This window comes from Chelonia mydas, chromosome 4, assembly GCF_015237465.2.
Source record: "Chelonia mydas isolate rCheMyd1 chromosome 4, rCheMyd1.pri.v2, whole genome shotgun sequence".
Lineage (NCBI taxonomy): Eukaryota > Metazoa > Chordata > Testudines > Cheloniidae > Chelonia > Chelonia mydas.
In genome coordinates, this window is record NC_057852.1 from 95318500 (window position 1) to 95336720 (window position 18221).

Here is an 18221-nt window from a genome sequence, read left to right on the forward strand (position 1 = left end):
TCCAGAGTCACTCCTTTCCAGGATTCAGTCCTCCATTCTATATTTATGGGCTGCATTCTTTGTTCCTAGATGTGTAACTTTTTTGCATTTGACTGTGTTAAAATGCATTTGTTTGAATAGGTGCAGTTTTCCACACAATCCAGATAACTCTCTCTACTGCTGTTCTCATCACTTTCCAATCCACCAATTTTTGTACCACTTGAAAACTTTATCAGCAGTGATTTTTATATTCCAGATCATTGATGAAAATATTACATAGCATTAGGCCTAACACTGATCCCTGTGAACCCTATTAGACAACTGCTCTTTTAGATATGCCAGTCAGTTCTTAATCCATTTAATGTGTGCTTTATGGATATTGTATGTTGTAATATTTTTAATCAGAAAGTTGTGAGGTCCTAACTCAAACTTTACAACAGTCTATCAAATCTCTGCAGTTATCTTTATCAACCAAACTTGTAACTTCATCAAAGAATGAAATAGTTTTGCTGGAGATGTATTTTCCATAAATTTCCATCTTTACTGATGTTAATTATGTTCCTGGCCTTTAATTCTTTATCAGCTTTTCTATTTTGCCTAGGATTGATGTCAATTTGACTGGCCTATATAATTTATTCTTTGTATTACTGTTGTGCAGAGGAGCCCTATTAATGGACCAGGACCCAACTGTAATACAAGCTGTACACAAACAGAACAAAAAATTGGTCCCTGCCCCAAGGAGCTTACAGTCTAAGACAAGAGAAACAGCCGATGGATATAGACAAACAGGAGTACAAGTAAACAATAAGACAGTATTGTAAGTGCGACAGGCAGTGGCCTCAATGCACCAGCAGCCTCACTATTGTCAGGTTTTTTAGGCATCATGAAAAAGTTTTGAAGAGGGATTTGAAAGTAGGTAGTGAGAGAGCTTTGCAGATGTTTACAGGGAACATCTCACAAACATGTGGGGCAGCATGGATAAAAGTACAAAGGTGCTTTTTTGAAAACTTAAGTGGGTGATGCAGGCTAGCATTGTGGGCTGATTTGGAGGTGAGAGCAGCACTCTCAATTAGCAAATGAGAGATGATGGGGATTGACTGTGAAGGGCTTTGAAAGTGAATACTTATTTTTGATTCAATAGAGAAGGGGGATCCAGCAGGGGCAAAGAGAAGGGTGACATGGTCGAAGCAATGGGCTGAGAAAATTATCTTTGCAGTAGCATTCTGAACAGATATGAGTGTGGCAAGATTGCACTTGTCAATGCCAAGGAGAAGGATGATGCAGTAATCAAGACACAAGCTGATGAAAGCTTGGATGAGTTCTTAGCTCTGTGGATGGATAAGAGGCTTTGAGATGTTATGAAGAACATCTCATTAACTGGGTCATTCTGCTTGGCCTCTTTGCATATTGGCACAATATTAGCACTCTTCCAACCTTCTAGAATTTCTTTGATATTCTGAGAATTAATACCAGCAGGCCCCCTCCATTCTCATTTCTTTTATATAGTGTGGGTTTTTTTATTTCTGCCTTCACTTTGCTCCTGCACCAGAATGGACTTTTAGTCAAAGCTGTTCTTTCTTGATTATGGATTTGTGGCTTTATAGCCATCTGATAAATTCTTAAAGAACTCCCAGTTTTTATCAGTTTTCCTAAATTATTCCTCCTAATCAATTTTTTGCTCACAATTTTCCTCATCTTTGGGGAAAACAGCCCTTCTTGAAGGGTAGGTGAGTGTGTGTTATTTATTGGGACTATACTCTGTTTGCATTGGTCCCTAGACACCCACCAATTTCTAGTCCTATGAGTAATTTGTCTTTATTCATCATAATGATGTCCAAAATAGTTACCTAGTGTTGGGTATAATGTCTCTCTTGTTTGGAAAACTATCATTTAGTTTCTTAAAAACTCTGACTTTCCTACTGGGTGCATGACACCTTCAGCATATATCTCCCAAGTTGAAGTCCATCAAAGGAGTGACTGGGAAACTCAGTATCTAGAGTTCAGCAGATTCAATCTAACCTCTTACATGGTCTACTGATTATTTAAGTGGAGGCCTTTCACGGCCATTTGGTTGACCGGCTCTCCATTCGTATCCCTTGTGTGGTCCCTAATAGAGTGCACTCTGCAGCATTTTGACCCCAGAATGAAGCAAAAAGAGCTTTCAGAAGTTGCACCATCCTTTCCTGGATCTGCTGCAACAGAAAAGGAGTGGAGATATCAAAGGATGAAGGCTGCCTGATTATCTGAAGATATTTACAGGGGCACAGGCCAGACCTCACATGCCAATTCCCAAATTATACAAAAGGAACGAGAAAGGCAACAGGCTCTCCCTGAAAATCTTGGAATAGAGTGTGGATAGATAAGTACTGAGTTTCCTCTCAAGCCATGCTGCAAGTGGACAGCGGCGATTACAAAACTATTTGTCTGGATGTCAACTGTATGCAACACTAACAAATCGTTTTGTCTGTTACATAACCAATCGATGAAACTTGCTTGGCTAACACAGTTACAAAATTTGCTTGAGCATGTGTGTTAAGGTTAAATAAAACTCATGAAAAATAAAACAATAATCTCACAGCTCTAATGACTGGAAAAAAACAAATAATGGAATCTTGTGCTTTTTAACATTCATGAGTCAATAACCTCCTGAATGCATTACATAATGTACATAGAATTAGATTTGCTGTGGTGATTTCACTGTAGAAGGGACAATAGTAGTAAGAGAGCAAAAAATAAAGGATTAATTGTTCAGACTTGGATGGCCAGCTGGAAACCTTAAGTTAATCAAACTAAAGAAACATGATTTGAAGATGGGTTTTAAAACACAAGGTGACAGGTCTTCAGCTGTTCTAAAATGCTATAACTCCGCTTACTAGCGCTCAACTTGGTAGCTGAGGATCTGTATCCTTGAGCACAGAAGACCTTAAATAACTCACTCAATGTATCTATCAAATTGGTCCATATATTACATATATCTCAGTTCACCTGTATTTTATTACAAATTCATTCTCTAGGTGGCAGCTCTGCCAGTAAGTCTCAGGAATGGGGATGCAGTAGCACAGGCACGCCACCTTCCCTGCCCAGGGACAGGCTCTGTTTATGCAGTCTGGAAGATGTGCTGATTCATTTCCTCTCCTGGATGGTCACTATTGGAAGGGTTCTAGGGAGCTTCAATTAAAAATAAATAAAACTTCTGTTCCTCGAGGGGGATCCTGTTGAATCTGGCCTTCGGTGGTTGTTCAGTGTTTGTTAAAGCTGTGCATGAGATGTACGTGATTGTATTTTCTTAACACTAAGATTTTTTTCTTAGTGACAGATATCCTTCCCTTACTTCTAGTTAAGAGGATGAATAAATGGTTACCTAGCAGTCTTTCCTGTATGTCTGCTGCACAGTGATAGTGTAAAGAAGCACATTTTCTTCTGGAGTGTGGCCAAAACTGCTGCTGGCAGCCTAAAGCCTGAATGAAATTCAATTACTCCTAATCCAAATTTCCTCTTGTATAGAACAAAACTCTCCTCTCGTACCGCCAGCCATAGGTTAATTCTGAAACAATACATGTTAAGGCTAATTGACTTTTGTGGACTGAGAGGCTCTAAACCCATTCAATTCACTTTATTCTGTATCTGAAGTGTTTTTTTTTTTTTGTCCAACTACTTAACTGATTATGTGGATAAAATTAAATTTTACCCTAGTTTACCAAAAAAAGGACTTTGTTTCTTAATTGATATAACAAAACTTATCGCCTAGCTCCATGAATGTTCCCATAAACTAGATCAGAAGTATTGTCTCCTCTAGTCAATATGCATAATTATAAAATAGATTACAAGACATAATTCTGATCTTTAGTGTGCTTTTGAGAGTAAATCCTCTCAAGTTTTCTAGGCCAGTTGCTGCTTTATACTGCCTTCTTCTCTCTTACTGAAATGGCTATAAACATCAACATGCCATCACTACCTTTGCTATCGGTCAGCTCCGTTTGCTTTACATCTCTGCAACACGCCATCTATCTGCCTCTGCCTGTTGCAGTTGTTCAAAGCTAGCACCAAACTAACAGTAACAGTGAAACTGCTCTGCTGAGGAAACTACTACTTGAACCTCCTGTCAGCCCCCACACATAGGCCTTAATGTCACATCTGGCCAGGCTTGAGAAGCTGTAACTATGGAAGGGGGAGAGCTGTAGCCCACGAAAGCTTATGCTCAATTGGTTAGTCTCTAAGGTGCCACTAGTACGCCTTTTCTTTTTGCGAATACAGACTAACAGGGCTGCTACTCTGAAACTTTGAAATGCGTGGTTGATACACAGGCAAGCACAAATCTTTCTTCCTATCCCTGTGACAGCTTAACATTCTTCTTCAGCCTGAGCTTCTGCAAGGCGTGACCGTGTCTCTCTCTACATTTTGACCAGCACCCAGCCTAGCAACGGCACTGGGTTACAAATAATTAATAAAGAAAAGTGAGGGAGTTCCTCTTTTCAGACGAGCAAGACCCCCACCTGCTCTTTTTGCCCTTTAAAAGCCCAGGTGAAAGGGCATGTCACACGCAGCAGCTGACTAGGCATGCTGCTCTACCCTGGGAAAATTACCATAGCACGTTTCCGTCCCAGTGTTATGTCGGAAGGGCTGGTTAAACCCTCCAAGCCGCGGTTGTTGGGATGGTGCTAAACCGTTTGTCCTCGTCCACGCTTGCAATTACCCTCCTGGTTTGCCTGCGCAATTCCCCAGGGTGGGTCAAACCTTGGCCCGGCATATGGAGGGGCTGCGGCGGGCCCACCGGTGGATCAATCGCGAGTGGGGCCTATGGCGATTTAGGGCAGCGCTGCTCCTCGTGGAGCACCGGGACCCAGAGCTCCTTCCCTGGGGGGCCCAGCACCGCCCTGCCTCGGCATAGGGGCTCCTGCTGCTCCGGGACTGCGGCCCGAGGGAGGATTTCCTTCTTCAGCGGAAAGAAAAGGAGTACTTGTGGCACCTTAGCGACTAACCAATTTATTTCGTGAGAGCTTTCGTGAGACTGTGACCGCAGCCGCCAGAAGCGCCCCGTTCCCCGCTCCCTTCCCGTGTTGGGCAGCGGCCCAGGGCTCGGCACAGTCCATTTCTCCCACCACAGGGGGGGACGGAACGGGGCCACCAGTGATCCTTGCCTCTGGAAGGCAAGTCCATGTACCTGCATTATTAAGGCTCGGACTCTGCTCAGCCAGAGAGACTTGGATGCTGAAGTGGACCCCTTGTTGCCAGGGTGGGGGTGGGGGGGTTGGAAGTTGGTACGTTCCGGGGCGGGGGAGAGTGAGTAGCGCTAGCGCCGCTACTGTCAGTTGTGAGCAGCAGCAGTCTCGCTAACTGCAGGTTTTCAGGGCTCGCGACCGCAGCGTGAGACAGGGTCCAACGGTCTCCCCTTCCCCCGCCAGGCCCTGGCCGTGCGGGCCCCCGGAGAGAGCTGCACCTGCACGGCTTCGGGGGCGGCAGCAGCAGCGTCAGGTGCCGAGCCCTTCGCAGGCAGCGGTTTTCGTCCTCTCCGAGTCAGCGACGATGCCCGCGGTGCAGAAAACCGTGTCCGAGATCCGCTCCAGAGCGGAGGGTGAGTGCCACCGCAGCCCCTCCCTGGGCGCTGCGCCGGGACGCCTCTCTTTAGCTGCCTCCTTGTCTCCCCTCTATCGGGAGCTGAGCGGCGGCCGCTGGAGCTGTGCTGCACCGAGGGGCGGCGGAGGGATGGGGCGGGGAACCGCGCCCCCCGGCTGGAGCCCGACTGCGGTTTGTGCCCTGCGCCAGCTGTTGAATGGGCTCCGCTCTGCCCACGCTCGTACAGTGACGCCTATCACCGTGGTGTCTGAATGTCCCCTCCACCTGCAGACCTGCCGCCGGTGCTCGTTTTTTGTCTGTCATCTGCCTCGCTCTTCTCCCTGCCCCTCTGCTGCCCACTCGCCTCAGCTTTGCGTGTGCGCCTCCTTTTTTCACTGCTCTCTCCTCCTGCGTCTGTCTCTCGTACCCACACACCTCATGTCTCCCGGCTTCCCCCTCTAGCGCACACCTGGCAGGAGGAGAGCCCTGGGCCAGCTGTCCAAGCCTGCCTCTCCCTCCCCCCAAATCCAGTCCCACCTGAATACCATTTCTTCACTAAAACGGGAGTATTTATGATACGTGTTCTGGGTAGTTGGCAAAAAAATAAAAGTATTTTCATTGTTCTTTAGAGCTAGTATTTGTGTAAGTAAACAACAGCAGTCATTTCATGTTGCCATCATTGTTTTTGTAGTAGGCTTGGTGCCTGGCTGAATTATGTAACTTCAGTGCAATATTTTCCTTCTTTAAATTATGAACTTGTTTACTTTCCTTGTTCACCTCACTGGCTTTTGCACAGAGTATGTTGTCTATCCATGTCAATGCTGAGCAACAGGAGATGAATGGGAATGCTGTTACCCTGTTGAAGAGTTATGGCTGATTACCTTGACTTTTTCATTCTTTAAAGGATGGTGTGTGCATTCTGTTAGTTCATACATGGGACAAAGGATGCAGTCATTCTTAGTGCAAAAAATTATGAGAGGAATTTATGGCACAACTTGCCTGAACGTTCAGGACTGTGTAGATATTGGGCATCTTGCTCAGTTTGGATTCATTAGTCACTAGGTTTAAAAATATAATGAACCGCTTTATAAAAGCAATATATCACAAGAAAGATGTGCATTTTTATTATGATAAATGTAAAAACTGTGTTAATGCAATATTTTAGGCTTTACACACAAATCAAAATTATGATTACTACAGTAGCTGTAATTTTGGACACAAATTACTATTTAGTATTATATAGATCATGAGAGTTCATGTATTCTGGCCAGTGAGACTGAATCATGGTTGCTGTGAAAGTTATAACTTTGAGCGGTAGTAACATTTCATTATTGTAGATTTGCATTTAATTTCTTTGGATATGTTGTAGGATTTCACATTTGAATCAGACTTTTGCACACTATGGGTTGGATTATCCCTAACCCTTACTTGGCCATGCAGAGGAGTAAGAAAGATTATTAAGGCCCTGCCCTTATTTCCCTGCATGTCTGAGTAAGGTCTGCTCAGATTGCTTGGGTAGTGGGTTGGGTTGGGGAAAGGTTGGATGGAGTGGAAACAGGGTCTACTGTCCTAATATCTCTCTCCCTGCCCTAGCAAGTAGATAGATAGAAGACTTGGCTATACCTCCTGCTTCCTAGGTTCTTTACCTGGCAAGGCACATAAAGAGAGTAGGGTATAAGATGAGCCCTGAAAAGGTGTGAAGTAATTTACTCCAGTCCAGAGCAAAGGGGAAACAGATGAAGAATTGTGATATACTGAGGCACAATTCCTTCCTGGTTTACTCCTGTGGTGGCGCAGGGTATGAGATAGGTTTAGTGGTGCAATTTAGCCCTCTTTAATTTTCTAGTACTATACTATTTCTATATTTTTATCAAATATGTTAATTTTCATTGACAGCTAAGTACAAATAGAAAAAATACAGAAAAATGTATGTTCTCTAATATCTCTGCACACTATACTTCTTGTCTTGTTTTGTTTTTTAAACAAAACCAAAAAACGTTCCTTCTTGAACCGTTATGTGGCTACTTTGCCCACAGTAGAAAGAGATATTGAGCAGATTTAGTATCTTTTCGTTCTCTTGGCTCAGTGACATAGTGAAACTAGTTGTGGAGTCATTTGTATTGGCCTTTGAATATTGTTCAAGCTAAATTATTTTCAAATATGGCTTGCTTGGCCAGTGTGGATAGGGTTGAATCAAATTAGAACCACATACCAAGCTTAGGTTTCCAAATAGTTTTTACAAGCAAGTCTTTTACATCGTGATAGAATCCATCTACATTTGTAAAGGAAGCTTTCCAGCAATTCTAGAGTGAGATCTTCACCCTCATTCTGGTTCCAGTATGCTAGTGTAAAGGGGCTTAAAAGCCCCAGCCCCAGCCCCAGCTCCAGAAGGATTCCCCAAGGTGAGGCACTGTGGAAGACAGGTGTAAGACTACCTTCTGAGAGTCCTTATGTAAAAGGGCAAAATTGGAGGGATGAATGGTGCTTGGGTAATTCTTGCATTTTAAGTTTCTAAAATGAGTATTTAAAACTGATCCTAATATTAACATATTGCATACTGTATAACTATGTTATGTGAAAATCTCCTCAGTTAAGCAATGTCTAATGTCTTCAGCTATATTCTATGGAAACTGAATCGCCATTTGGGTTGAGTAGCAACATAGTAAGTCTGCCAGTTCTTCATTCAGTCCTTGGAAGAAAAGTGTTCTTGAGTATGTGGTTTTCCTTTGTTTTCTTTTTGTTATTCCCTGCTCCCTCCTTAAAGGCAAGTTTTGGACTTAGTAATAATATTTGAAATTATTAATACTGATATGGGAAACCACCAAACACTAATTTAAGCATAAATTTATTTATTAAATCCAAAGGCCAGAGGGTATCTTATGCAGTTGCTCTAAACATGTATAACAGCTTTATAGTAAGCAATCAGAAAAGGAGTACTTGTGGCACCTTAGAGACTAACACATTTATTTGAGCATAAGCTTTCGTGAGCTACAGCTCACTTCATCAGATGCATTCCACTGAATGCATCAAGTACTCCTTTTCTTTTTGCGAATACAGACTAACACGGCTGCAACTCTGAAACCTGTCAATAAGCAGTCACCACATCCAGTACAGTAACTAACAATATGTATAAGCATGTGATCAGTATACTTACAAATAGGCTTAACTCAGAGGTGCTTAGACCCATATTGGTCTACTCCAATGTGGTCAGGTAAGTATTAGCAATAAACCCCTGTAAGAGTTTACTGTTTATACCCTTTAACAAACAAGTGATGTCATTGCCAATTACTGAGTTCAGCTAAAAACCAATTTGAGACAATTCACCCTTATTTCCAGTCTTAATCCAGATAACATTCACAGACTCCTTTTTTCCCCAGGGTCTTGCTTTTCTTATCTTCTTCTCCACCTCCTTGCTTATCAGTAGAACACGGGGAAGGTTTGGGCTTGTTTCTTTTAAGACAGCTTTTCTTTGTGGTGTTACTGCACCTTTTTTACTTTATTAGTTACTTTTGGAACTATATATCCTTCCCACACTACAAGTAACACTACTTACTATTTCACCGCCTTCATTTACTTGCTGATTGGGGCCTTTTCCCTACTGGCCATAAACTATAAGATGAAAATGTTATTTTCTTAACCAAACTTAGGCTAACTTTAATTTTTTAAGTTTATACTAGTCCTACAGCAAGAATAAAAGCATGTACCTTTTTCTAAGGGTAAAGCATCTCCACTTTTACCCTGGAATCTTTTTCAGTGTTGTTTGGATTCCAAAGCAGTGCACTTAGAATTGGGCCAAACCTATTTGGGAACTCATAAAGCTAGATAGTGGGGTAGAGTTACTTCTTCTGTCTCTTCCTAGTTTTCCTTTTTCCTTTTTTCCATTTTTTCCTTTTTCCTCTTACATTTTGTCTACCTTAATTCTTAATCTCAGAACAGTTTAAACTAAATCCTGAATCCACTCAGTCATTTCTTAAAAAGAAAAGGAGTACTTGTGGCACCTTAGAGACTAACCAATTTATTTGAGCATAAGCTTTCGTGAGCTACAGCTCACTTCATCGGATCCGATGAAGTGAGCTGTAGCTCACGAAAGCTTATGCTCAAATAAATTGGTTAGTCTCTAAGGTGCCACAAGTACTCCTTTTCTTTTTGCGAATACAGACTAACACGGCTGTTACTCTGAAACCTGTCATTTCTTAAAGTGACCCTGAAATGGAATGAGATGTTACATTTCAATCTATCAACAATTTCCAGATTTGCTGTTCTTGTTTACAAATAAAAAATGTTTTGTTTTTCTTATTTAACTTCCACCTCTTCAAACTGACCTGAAAGTCACACAGGGTTCTTTCTGTTTGATGTTTCAGGAAGAGACTGCACATTGGTTAACAGTTTTGTTGATGTGATATCCAACTCACTCTCCCTTAACTTGATGTCTCTGTAGCAATAACTGGAATAATAAGTAGTAAAAATGTGTGTATCAGAAAAGGAAGTAATTATTATTCTGAATATATAGGGGAAATAATTTTAAATATAAAGGTGCCTTTTTTGCGTGATCAATTTTCAGAGTAGAACTACACTTTGGAATTTGCCACCATATTTTTTTCAGTGCATATGACTGCACTTCTTCGTGGCAAATGCTTTTTCTTTCAGCTGAGGAATGTAAGGATGGGCATGGAGGGAAACCTTTGTTAAAAATGCATCATTCATCTCTGGTTAAATTTGCTATGGCTATATATTTAGCTGATCTAGAGAATAAGAATGATGCTTCTTGCAGAAATTTCTCTCCCCCCTCAGACTAGTAGGCACTACTGTTGCAGCATCACAACTCCCACTGTGAGTGTGAAAATTATAATGTTCTTCCTTCTCATAGACAACAGGAGGTTAGCATCACTAGTAAACTGAGCTTCAGAATATTTTGTTACTTAGGGCATGTCTACACGTACAGTGCTGCAGTTGTACAGATGCAGCTGCACTGCTGAAACGTATCTGGTGAAGATGCTCTCTGCCGATGGGAGAGAGCTCTCTCATTGGCATAATAAAACCACCGCCATGAATAGCAGAAGCTATGTTGGCACGCGAAGCTCTCCCACCGACACAGTGCTGTGTACACAAGCACTTATGTCGGTGTAACTTATGTTGCTCAGAGAGGTGGTTTATTCACACTCCTGAGTGACACAAATTACGCTGACATAGGCTATAATGTAGACTTAGCATTAGCTAAATGCAAAAAAGAAGAGAGACAGCTTTTCATTCATCCATAGTCTCCAACAGTGCTGAATTTCTTTTCTGATAGCTTATTGGTGGTCAGATGAAATAGGAAGTAGGTTGCCTTAACATTAGATAGACATCTGTTTAACTATTCTAACTCAAACTTTAATAAGGAGTTTTGCAATATTTCTTTTTGCAGGGGAGGATATGAGGTGATGGGTCACCTACTTCTGTTTTGTTGGGTTGTTTTTTTTTTTTAATCTGTACTGTTCATTAACCAATTCTCCCTGGAACAATTGACTCTTCACTTTCAATCATATATTTGTTTATTGTTTCCTCTCAGATTAGTTTCACTTTTTAAATTGTTTCACTTTTACATTTGTTTCACTTCCGTAACTTAATTCTTGCAGACTTTTTTGTAATGGTTTGTATGTGTGATTTTTAGAGGGGATGAAGGTGCGGGGGGGGGGGAAGGCAAGGTCAAGGAAAGTTTAATCTAGCTTCCAGGGAGCCTTTTTCACTTGGGGACTAGTGAGAAGTAGAGGGCAAACCATTTTCTTTAGCTTTGTAGTCTATTAAACATATGAATAAGACTTGCTTGATTTCAAAACATTAGGCACTTTTAGTAAAGGATTATTTTATTATGAGAATTTTCTCCCATTCCTAAAACCACATTTTCTTTGTGTATGTGACTTCAGTATGGGCAAACTAATTGAAACTATAGTAAAGAACAAAATTGTCAGACACAGATGAACATAATTTGTTGGGGAAGAGTCAACATGGTTTTTGTAAAGGGAAATCATACCTCACCAATCCACTAGAATTCTTTGAGGGGGTCAACAAGCATGTGGACAAACGGGATCCAGTGGATATAGTGTACTTAGATTTTCAGAAAGCCTTTGACAAGGTCCCTCACCAAAGGCTCTTAAGCAAAGTAAGCTGCCATGGGATAAGAGGAAAGGTCCTCTCATGGAGTGGTAACTGGTTAAAAGATAGGAAACAAAGAGTAGAAATAAATGGTCAGTTTTCAGAATGGAGAGAGGTAAGTAATGGTGTCGCACAATAAATCCTATTCAATATATTCATAAATGATCTTGAAAAAGGGGTAAACAGTGAGGTGGCAAAATTTGCAGATGATACAAAACTGCTCAAGATAGTTAAGTCCCAGACAGACTGTGAAGTGCTACAAAAGGATCTCTCAAAACTGCGTGACTGGACAACAAAATGGCAGATGAAATTCTATGTTGATAAATGCAAAGTAATGCACATTGGAAAACATAATCCCAACTACACATGTAAAATGATGGGGTCTAAATTAGCTGTTACCACTCAAGAAACAGATCTTGGAGTCGTGGATAGTTCTCTGAAAACATCCACTCAGTGTGCAGTGGCAGTCAAAAAAGTGAACAGAAAGGGATAGATAATGAGAGAGAAAATATCATTGACTCTCTATAAATCCATGGCATGCTCACATCTTGAATACTGTGTGTGGATGTGATTGCCCCATCTCAAAAAAGATAGGTTGAAATTGGAAAAGGTTCAGAAAAGGCCAACAAAAATGATTAGGGGTATGGAATAGCTGCCATATGAGGAAAGATTAATAAGACTGGGGCTTTTCAGCTTGGAAAAGAGATGACTAAGGGGGGATATGACAGAGGTCTATAAAATCATGACTGGTGTGGAGAAAGTAAATAAGGAAGTGTTATTTACTTCTCATAATACAAGAACAAGAACTGGGTGTCACCAAATGAAATGAATAGGTAGCAGGTTTAAAACAAACAAAAGGAAGTTTTTTTTGCACACAACACACAGTCAACCTGTGGAACTCCTTGCCAGAGGATGTTGTGAAGGCCAAGATTATAACAGGGTTCAAAAAAGAACTAGATAAATTCATGGAGGATAGGTCCATCAATGGCTACTAGCCAGGATGGACAGGGATGGTGTCCCTAGCCTCTGTTTGCCAGAAGCTTGGAATGGGCGACAGGGGATGGATCACTTGGTGATTACTTGTTCTGCCCATTCCCTCTGGGGCACCTGGCATTGGCCATTGTCGGAAGACAGGATACTGGGCTAGATGGACCTTTTTTCTGACCCAGTATGGCCGTTCTTATGTTGGTAAAATTTGAGACTGACAGGCTTTTGTTTATTTTACAATGAATTATAAGTTTATTTAGAAATTGATTAGTAGACTGGCTTCCTATGACATTAAGTAGATTTTTATGATCCTATCATGAAAAAGGCATTCAGAAAGTGGTTTACGTTTTAGAAAAGTAGTTGAGAATGACATATGAATGTCCTAGCTCATCTCAGTTTAAGATCTGTCCATAATACACAATTGTTGCAATGTGAGACAAGTTTTATATTTTTAAATCTGCAGAATAAAAAAGAAACCTCAGAAAGGTGGTAGATAAGTTTCATAAAAATCCTAGTATGTACACAATGTGAAGATCTCCCATTCAGTTATCTCGTTGCTCTCAGCCTTTTTCTTTCTGAGCTCTTCCCCCCCCCCCCCCCCCCCGCCAAATGCTTTAAAAACTCCATGGCTCACCTGTGCCTATAAAAGCCAGGGCCAGTGTTAGGGGATAGGAAGCAGGGCAATTGCTTGGGGCCCTGCCACAGGAGGCCCCACAAAGCTAAGTTGCTCAGGCTTTGGTTTCAACCCCAGGTGGCGGGGCTTGGGGCCCCAGGCTTCAGTTCTGCACGGCGGGGCTTCGGCTTCCTGCCCTGGGCCCCAGTGAGTCTAATGCCAGCCTTGCTTGGAGGACCCCTAAAACCTACTTGCAGCTCTGCAGGAGGCCATGGGCCCCTCCTTGAGAACTGCTGCTGTAGCTGCATCCAGGCCTATAGCTGACCATCTACATGTCAGAGAACATAGAATCGTAGAAGTTTAGGGTTGGAAGAGACCTCAGGAGGTCATCTAGTCCAGCCCCCCCCTCCCTCCCCCGAAACAGGACCAACCCCAACTAAATCATCCCAGCCAGGGCTTTGCCAAGCCGGGCCTTAAAAACCTCTAAGGATGGAGAGTGCACCACCTCCCTAGGTAACCGATCCCAGTGCTTCACCACCCTCCTAGTGAAATAGCTTTTCCAACCTAGACCTCCCCCACTGCAACTTGAGACTATTGCTCCTTGTTCTATCATCTGCCACCACTGAGAACAGCCTTGCTCCATCCTCTTTGGAACCCCCCTTCAGGTAGGTGAAAGCTGCTATAAAATTCCCCCTCACTCTTCTTTTCTTCCTCTCTTCATAAGTCATGTGCCCTAGCCCCCTAATAATTTTCATTGCCCTCCACTGGACTATCTCCAGTTGTCCACATCCTTTCTGTAGTGGGGGGCCCAAAACTGGACGCAATACTCCAGATGTGGCCTCACCGGTGCCGAATAGAGGGGAATAATTACTTCTCTTGATCTGCTGGCAATGCTCCTACTAATGCAGCCCAATATGTCGCTAGCCTTCCTGGTAACAAGAGCACACTGTTGACTCATATCCAGTTTCTTGTCCACTGTAATCACCGGATCCTTTTCTGCAGAACTGCTGCTTAGCCAGTCAGTCCACAGCCTGTAGCAGCATATGGGATTTTTCCATTCTAAGTGCAGGACTCTGCACTTGTCCTTGTTTACCTCATCAGATTTCTTTTGGCCCAATCCTCCAATTTGTCTTGGTCACTCTGGACCCTATCCCTACCCTCCAGTGTATCTACCTCTCCCCGCAGCTTAGTGTCATCCACGAACTTGCTGAGGGTGCAATCCATCCCATCATCCAGATCATTAATGAAGATGTTGAACAAAATCAACCCCTGGGCACTCTCCTTTCTACCGGCTGTCAACTAGACATTGAGCTGTTGATCACTACCCGTTGAGCCCAACGATCTAGCCAGCTTTCTAGCCACTGTACAGTCCATTCATCCAATACATACTTCTTTAACTTACTGGCAAGAATACTGTGGGAGACTGTATTAAGAACTTTGCTAAAGTCAACGTATATCATGTCCACCGCTTTCCCCATATCCACGAAGCCAGTCATCTCTTCATAGAAGGTAATCAGGTTGGTCAGGCATGACTTGCCGTTGGTGAATCCATGTTGACTGTTCCTAATCACCTTCCTCTCCTCCAAGTGCTTCAAAATGGATTCCTTGAGGTCCTCCATTATTTTTCCGGGGACTGAGGTGAGGCTGACCGGTTTGTAGTTTCCCAGATTCTCTTTCTTCCCTTTTTTAAAGATGGGCACTATATTTTTCTTTTTCCAGTCATCAGGGACTTCTGATCACCACGAGTTTTCAAAGATAATGGCCAGTGGCTCTGCAATCACATCAGCCAACTCCGTCAGCACCCTTGGATGCATTAGATCCGGCCCCATGGACTTGTGCATATCCAGCTTTTCTAAATAGTTCTTAACCTGTTCTTTCACGACTGAGGGCTGCTCACTTCGTCCCCATACTGTGCTGCCCAGTGCAGCAGTCTGGTAGCTGACCTTGTCTGTGAAAACCGAGGCAAAAAAAGCATTGAGTACTTCAGCTTTTTCCACATCATCTGTCACTAGGTTGCCTCCCCCATTCAGTAAGGGTCCCACACTTTCCCCAAACCTTCTTCTTGTTGCTATCATACCTGTAGAAACCCTTCATATCCCTTGCTAGATGCAACTCCAATTGTGCTTTGGCCTTCCTGATTACAGCCCTGCATGCTTAAACAATATTTTTATACCCCTCCCTTGTCATCTACCCAAGTTTCCACTTCTTGTAAGCTTCTGTTTTGTGTTTAAGCTCACCAAAGATTTCTCTGTTAAACCAAGCTGGTTGCCTACCATATTTGCTATTCTTTCTGCACATCGGGATGGTTTGTTCCTGTGCCCTCACTAAGGCTTCTTTAAAATACAGCCAGCTCTCCTGAACTCCTTTTCCCCACATATTAGCCTCCCAGAGGATCCTGTCCATCACTTCCCTGAGGAAGTCAGAGTCTGCTTTTCTGAAGTCCAGGGTCTGTATTCTGCTGCTCTCCTTTCTTTCTTTTGTCAGGATCCTGAACTCCACCATCTCATGGTCATCTTAATTTAAACAAGTTTGTAATAGTTGGATTTGTTGCAGGATGGTACTCAACTTTTTTTGTACGAAGAACATTTGTAAAACTGTCTGAGTTACAGGTAATTTAAAATTACCTTAGTTATGCAGTAGCAACTCTGTAGTGAAGGTTTCATTATAAACCATATTTATTTAATATAACCATATTTTCATTATAAACCATATTTTTTCCTCTTCTTATAACTTTTTGCTTTGAAATTATTTTTAACTAAAAGACATTTCAGAGTACATTAGAGGCTTTTTTTTAACTTATTGAAGGCAATTTAGTCCAACTTAAATCATGGCTGCCTAAATATAAACTGAAGTGTTAATCAGTGTCAGACTTTATTTGGGAGAAGTCCCTCTAGCTAAAAGAAAATCACATTGATTATGATATTTCAAACTTTGCATGTGGATAAACACCATTTAAAAACTAGGGCATAGGCAGATAGTCACCTTTAAGATATTTATTTAAAAATGTGTTTGCTTGCTATGGCATTGTGTGTTTTATGAAGTCTGCATGGTACCATGATCTCATTATAAAGCTTAGGCAGACCTCAAAGAGAACAAATGGTGGCGAGATAGAGAAAACCCTGTTTAACTGCTAAAATTTTCATGGCATTGCAAGACATTTGGAGCTGTCTGAGGAGAGGAGCTGGTGGCATTGCAGAACTCAAACTCTGCAGGACATTGTGAAATAGGCTCTAAACTTGGTGAGCTCCTAATGTCTACATTTTAAGGAAAGGTGTGGGAATGAGCTGTAGCTAGTGGAAAGTAGGCTAGTGGGTATTTTGAAGATCTCCTAAACTTCTGTTTGGGGCCCTTTTTCATTAAAAAATAAAAAGGGAAAATTAACCAATAAAATGTATTTCCTTTAAGTTTAACTATGATATATGGAAATTAACATAAGGGGAGGTAGATAAATATTCAAATATCATTCCAATTTCTTAGTCTCTTAAATGAACATAGATGTGGAAAATACCACATTGCACATTTCAGAATCAGCCTTTGTACTGTCCCTCTGACTTGTTCTTGACCCAAGGCTCATATCGTGTCTGGAATTTACGACATTTTTGAAATCATTCTAAATTAAAATAATACATTCTGCAGATACATTAGCTCTTTCCTGTATTGCTCGTTAGAGTATTGTACTGGCTTGGTATGATAACAGGTTCCTCTGAAATGAGCAGCTGATATTTGTACAATAGAGTTGAAAAAAGTGGATATATAGTCTGTATCTGACTTGCACTGGGATGGTCAATAGGGACAGTATAAATGGTATTGTACAGTCAGAGAGAATAAAGTACTTTGGACTTTCTACCACACAAGTAAATGAGTGAATGGTCCTGTTTCTGGAGTGCATATGGGGTAAAATTCCGTAAGGCATAAGCATTGTGTTGGCCCTCTACAAAGAGGTAAATTTCATCCATGAAGATTAAGATAAACTGGCCACCAGGAAGTTTAGACTTGAAATTAGATGAAGGTTTCTAACCATCAGAGGAGTGAAGTTTTGGAATAGCCTTCCAAGGGAAGCAGTGGGGGCAAAAGATCTATCTGGCTTTAAGATTAAACTCAATAAGTTTATGGAGGAGATGGTATGATGGGATAACATGGTTTTGGTAACTAAATATTCATGGTAAGTAGGCCCAATGGCCTGTGATGGGATATTAGATGGGGTGGGATCTTAGTTACCCAGGAAAGAATTTTCTGTAGTATCTGGCTGATGAATCTTGCCCATATGCTCAGGGTTTAGCTGATCGCCATATTTGGGATCGGGAAGGAATTTTCCTCCAGGGCAGATTGGAAGAGGCCCTGGAGGTTTTTTGCCTTCCTCTGTAGCATGGGGCACGGGTCACTTGCTGGAGGATTCTCTGCTCTTTGAAGTCTTTAAACTACGATTTGAGGACTTCAATAGCACAGATAGAGGTGTGAGGTTTTTTGCAGGAGTGGTGGGTGAAATTCTGTGGCCTGCGTTGTGCAGGAGGTCAGACTAGATGATCATAATGGTCCCTTCTGATCTAAATATCTGTGAATCTATGAAAGATATGAAGTGTGGTATCTTGACCATAGCAGGAAGTTGACATGCGCAAGGGTTAAGCTGCTGGACTGCATTTGGTGGTTAAATTTATGACACAAGATGCTGGTGTCTGTGGCGCATAATGGGCAGGTGGATTGGAGAATGATCTGTATTGATAGGTGACTGTCAAGTATCAAGGCATGGGCAGTTATACCTAGTGGTCAGAGCAGTGGCGGTCAGGCCTAGTGGTTTGAGCTGGAGTCAGGGACCAGGAGCCAAGCCAAGGGTTGGGGTCAGAGCCAGAGTTGGGAGCAAGCAGGGAAGCAGGGCTGGAGCAGGATAGGAATGAGGCTTAGAACAAGGCTGGAACAAGGCAGGTACAGGAGTGATCACAGCTGTGGGCATACGCATTGA

General features: G+C 42.1%; 1 protein-coding gene across 7 annotated transcripts in view; it reads left to right on the forward strand.

The window, feature by feature from the left end:
- The first annotated feature begins 4573 nt into the window (after nucleotides 1–4573).
- The window catches only part of ATP8A1 (ATPase phospholipid transporting 8A1), a 252619-nt gene continuing 238971 nt past the window's right edge, over nucleotides 4574–18221 (forward strand). For 2 of the 7 annotated variants that reach the window (XM_027831498.3, XM_043544445.1), the window contains exon 1: nucleotides 5292–5551. In XM_027831498.3, the coding sequence (XP_027687299.2) occupies nucleotides 5503–5551 (49 nt within the window). In that variant the 5' untranslated portion in view covers nucleotides 5292–5502. Of the gene's footprint in view, nucleotides 5552–18221 lie in introns of all 7 variants that reach the window. The other 5 variants (XM_043544446.1, XM_043544443.1, XM_043544444.1 and 2 more) reach the window with 5 other exon arrangements.